We start from the raw sequence: 5000 nt of genomic DNA, 5'->3' as shown, positions 1-5000 counted from the left end.
TCGGCACAGAGGAAAAAAGTAAGAAATCCTTTGTTTTTAATGGATAACACCTACACGTTTCAACTGCATACCAGTCTTCATCAGGACAAAATTAAGACTGGTATGCAGTTGAAACGCGTAGTAGGCGTTATCCGGGATTTCTAACTTTTTTCACTAAGATCAGTGTGCCTCGGATCAATAACCCAGTGCAGAGCCAGAGCCTATGTTATAATATTACTGTCACCAAAATTGTAATGACTATGTCTTAATCTGTTAATAATAATCATCTGTTGATAAGGCTGTCTGTACTGTCATAGCAATGCTGTTATGATGTATTGTAGTTGAGTGTTTTCCAGCAAATAGTGAATAATAGGCCCCCCAGCGCCCCCATCTGCAGTGAGAGGATAACGCCTAGCACCCACTGGTCTGGGTTAACTGCCAGTAAGAGGGTAAGACTACCACCTTCAACAAGGAGCCTGCTGTTTGGGCCTTCACGTTCTGGAGACAGTCACTAGCTAAGTACTGAACTCTTATGTCCTTTCTGAAGGCACCTGATTTTTTTTCTCTCAAACAGATTACAGAGCGAGCTGCAGATATTTTTACTCTAGTTTGCTACTGAAAGGTCTGTACAATGACACCTGTGTGTGTGTGTGTGTGTATGACAGGTCTTGACAATGGCAATGGTGTGTGTGCGCGTGTGACAGGTCTTGACATTGACACCTGCCATCAGGTCACATGTGGGTAAAACATGTCTGCAGCAGGTGATAATGGCCAGTGTTATTTTAAGGTGAAGTTTCCGTGTTATTCTATTCTAATGTGAGCCAAGGCAGTAGTCTGCAGGGGTGATGGTGAAAACAAATCCTGAGCCTGAACTTTTCCCCCTGCTCTAACGACGACGACAAGATACTGCATAGTGACGTAACGTAGGCCTATTTTGACAAATGATTCAAACATTTAATAGGCTGTGTATGACCATTATTCAAGCCTGATAGTGGAAAACCCTGAACCTGTAACACTTTCTGAGATAAGAATAACCTAATGGCTAATTATTATCAATGTTTTTATTTTTGCAAACTCTGTCAAGCCTGAAATCAGGCATGGAGCCTGAATACTATCAGCCCTGAGTCTGTATTCTGTTGTTTGATAGAGAAGCTCCCACCTTTTAAAAACACTCCCACCCACACGACCAGTCGGCCTCATAGTGAGAGGTTCCCACCTTTAAAAATCACAAACACACAAACACGAGTCTCATGCTGTTAGAGGCTCCCACCTTTTAAATGACAAACCCCTAAAATCACAACACACATACACACAGGCGCACATCCCCCCCCCCCACACACACACACACACACACACAGACACAGTCACACACACACGATGCTGATATTTCCAGTGTTTCACAGTTTTATTGTTTGTTCAGGAGCCTGTACAGGAAACATTATGACACTGCCCTGCAATCACACACACACACACACACACACACAGTTTGCACATCTCACTACTTTACTACGTTATTGTACAAGCCCTCTCATATGTGTCCTGTCATACACTACAGTACACTACTGTACACGGCTGTCTGTTTATCTTTAGTGTCTACTGCTGTTCAGTGTACTCATATGCTGTAGATTATTCTAGAATGAAGATTCAAACAACTCCACACACTCTGCTGTTGAGTCATCTCGTATGCAAACTTTACGTACTGTATTCCAGTGTGCGTACATTCTAGAATGACTCCAGTGTATGTATATTCTAGAATGTCTGTGTATTCCAGTGTGCGAATTCTAGAATGAGTGTGTATTCCAGTGTAAATATTCTAGAACGACTGTGTATTCCAGTGTCCGTATTCTAGAATGTCTGTGTATTCCAGTGTCCATATATTCTAGAATGTCTCCAGTGTCTGTATTCTAGAATGACTGTGTGTTCCAGTGTCCGTATTCTAGAATGTCTGTGTACAGTGGTGCTCATATGTTTACATACCCCAGCAGAATATGCGCGTTCTCTGCGATTTCTCACAAAATATGAAAGATTACACAAAACCTTTTTTTTCACTCATTGCTAGTGACTGGCTTAAGACATTTATTAGCAATCTTCTGTGTTTACTCTTTCAAAAGCATGATCACAACCCAAACTACCCAAATGACCCTGTTCAAAAGTTTACATACCCTAGTTTCTGATGCTGAATATGGCCCTCTTTAACATCAAGGACCGCTCTAAATTGTTTGTGGTAGTTGTGGATAAGGCTCTTAATGTTCTCAGATGACAAAACAGCACATTCTTCCTGGCTGAATGGTTGTTTCCTATAATATTGTATAGTGTCTTGCTAGAACCTCACATTTGAGGTTTCCCCTGAGTGGCTCAATGATGTTGAGATCAGGAGGGTGAGATGGTCGCCCAAAAACCTTCATTTTATTCTTTCTGAAGCTAATGACGGGTTGATTTGGCTTTCTGTGTCGAAATATTGTCATGTTGGCACTGTTGGAATTTCAATTCAGAAATGCAATATGAGGGGGTTTGGTTGGAATCAAGCCATTGGGCAAGGCAATCATTGCATTGCAATGATCATTGCAAGGGAAATTGTTCAGGATGCATAGGACAACCAAAAAATAACTTCAGGTGAAATATAGGACAACATGAAAAAATGTTTTAAACTGTACAGCAAAGAGGCACTTAAGGAAAGATGGGCTGTTGGCGATGCCAGGAGAAAGCCATTACTACAAAAATGCAAACATGTTATTTTGCACATGATACACCAAATAGCATAGTGAGACACATCAGAATGCCTGTGACAAAGTCATTTGGAAAAATGAGATCAATATGGAACTTTTTTTCAGCCACTAACAGTACCATTTGGAGAACAGTCAACGGAGCCTATGATGAAAGTTACACCATCCCTTCTGTGAAACATAGTCATGGACCACTGATGTCATGGGGACATTTGAGTTACAAATGCACTATAGTTTTGGTCCATACTCGCAGAATGATGAATACATTGCCCTGTGAAAAATACTGGAGGAAACTTGACACACATCAGCCTTGAAACTGCACATGGTCCATTGTTTGGACATGCCAACATGACAATATTTCAACACAGGAAGCCAAATCAACCCGTCATTAGCTTCAGAAAGAATAAAATGAAGGTTATTTAGCGACCGTCTCACTCTCCTGATCTCAACATCATCGAGCCCCTCAGGGGAAACCTCAAATGTGAGGTTCCAGCAAGACACCCAAAATTATTATAGGAAACAACCATTCAGCCAGGAAGAAAGTGCTGTTTTGTCATCTGAGAACATTAAGAGCCTTATCCACAACTACCACAAACAATTTAGAGCGGTCCTTGATGTTAAACAGGGCCATATTCAGCATCAGAAACTAGGGTATGTAAACTTTTGAACAGGGTCATTTGGGTAGTTTGGGTTGTGATCATGCTTTTGAAAGAGTAAACACAGACGATTGCTAATAAATGTCTTAAGCCAGTCACTAGCAATGACTGAAAAAAAAGGTTTTGTGTAATCCTTCATATTTTGTGAGAAATTGCCAAGAAAGCGTATATTCTGCTGGGGTATGTAAACATATGAGCACCACTGTATGTACATTCTAGAATGAGTGTGTATTCCAGTGTAAATATTCTAGAACGACTGTGTATTCCAGTGTCTGTATTCTAGAACGACTGTGTATTCCAGTGTCCGTATTCTAGAATGACTGTGTATTCCAGTGTCTGTATTCTAGAATGTCTGTGTATTCCAGTGTCCATATATTCTAGAATGTCTCCAGTGTCTGTATTCTAGAATGACTGTGTGTTCCAGTGTCTGCTGTGTGTATGTCTCATGTAGTATATTATTCTAGAATGAAGCTTTACTAAACTCATCCATACAGACTGCTGACCAGACATATCCCTCACATTTTACAATCAAGTATTTACAGTATAAAATTACATCTGTCTTGTCATTATAGTAGGTTATTTTCTAAAGAGTATGTTGCCCATTCACAAATGTCATCTTTCCATGAATACTTACTAAAGTAATGAACTACTATTTGCTGGTCTGAACAAAGCAGAGAAAGTTTTGCAGCCTAAGATGTCTATTGCTGCTAATTCAAAATGGCGAACATGAAGCAAGTAATAATGTAATGTAACGTTATGTAATGACAAAGACCCACCAATTCATTTATGAGTAAAAGTCTAAGTGTTCCTTCCTAATGAATTTTACTTTGATATTGATGGTGGTGGTAAATATTCTAGAAAAAGGTAACACTTGTGAATGGGCACCTGAAAACTAGTTACAAAAAACGACAAAAGTTTTAATACTCATCGATCCCATCATCATGTAACTCCAACACAAACACACACACACACACACACACACACACACACACACACACACACACACACACACACACACACACACACACACACACACACACACACACAGCCCTGTCCAAATGTAAAATATTACATCCTCTACCTTTAAATAATTATCCATCACATCATCACCTCTCTCTCTCACACACACACACACACACACACACACACACACACCGTCCCGTCCCTTCTCTTTCCACAACAGTCCAGTTGTCATGGCATTGTGAGGTGCCGCGTCGTCATCAGTGACGTGGTCAGTCGAAGTCGGGGATGTCTTCGTAGGAGTAGCCACGGTAACCGCGGGATGCATAGTAAGCGATGCGCAGATGGTAGAAGCCCGGCAGGAAGACCAGGATGCCGATGATGAGGACGGGGACCGTGCGGTCCTGATGCTGAGAGGACACACACACACACACACACACACACACACACACACACACACACACACACACACACACACTTTTCATATTAAAAGCTTCCTTCAAACATGTTTTTGTTAATAGCAGCCCCAGCTGGTAATGATGCTGAGAGGACACACACTAGTAGCCCCAGCTATCCTGCCCTGCAAAGGCACCAAATGTGTCCTGTTTTACAGATATTGCTGTGTCAAAATTGCAGTAATTACAATATCCAACCTAAAACCAAGACTTTGAAGGCATTCGTT

General features: G+C 41.1%; 1 protein-coding gene across 1 annotated transcript in view; it reads right to left on the bottom strand.

Moving 5' to 3' along the window:
• Positions 1 to 3576: 3576 nt before the first annotated feature.
• The window catches only part of tmem230b (transmembrane protein 230b), a 7339-nt gene continuing 5915 nt past the window's right edge, over positions 3577 to 5000 (bottom strand). The window contains exon 4 of the mRNA XM_063194256.1: positions 3577 to 4728. Coding sequence (XP_063050326.1) covers positions 4591 to 4728 — 138 coding nt within the window. The 3' untranslated portion in view covers positions 3577 to 4590. The remainder of the gene's footprint in view (positions 4729 to 5000) is intronic.

The sequence above is a fragment of the Engraulis encrasicolus genome, chromosome 3, assembly GCF_034702125.1.
Source record: "Engraulis encrasicolus isolate BLACKSEA-1 chromosome 3, IST_EnEncr_1.0, whole genome shotgun sequence".
Lineage (NCBI taxonomy): Eukaryota > Metazoa > Chordata > Actinopteri > Clupeiformes > Engraulidae > Engraulis > Engraulis encrasicolus.
This window is presented reverse-complemented; position numbering and strand designations above follow the sequence as displayed.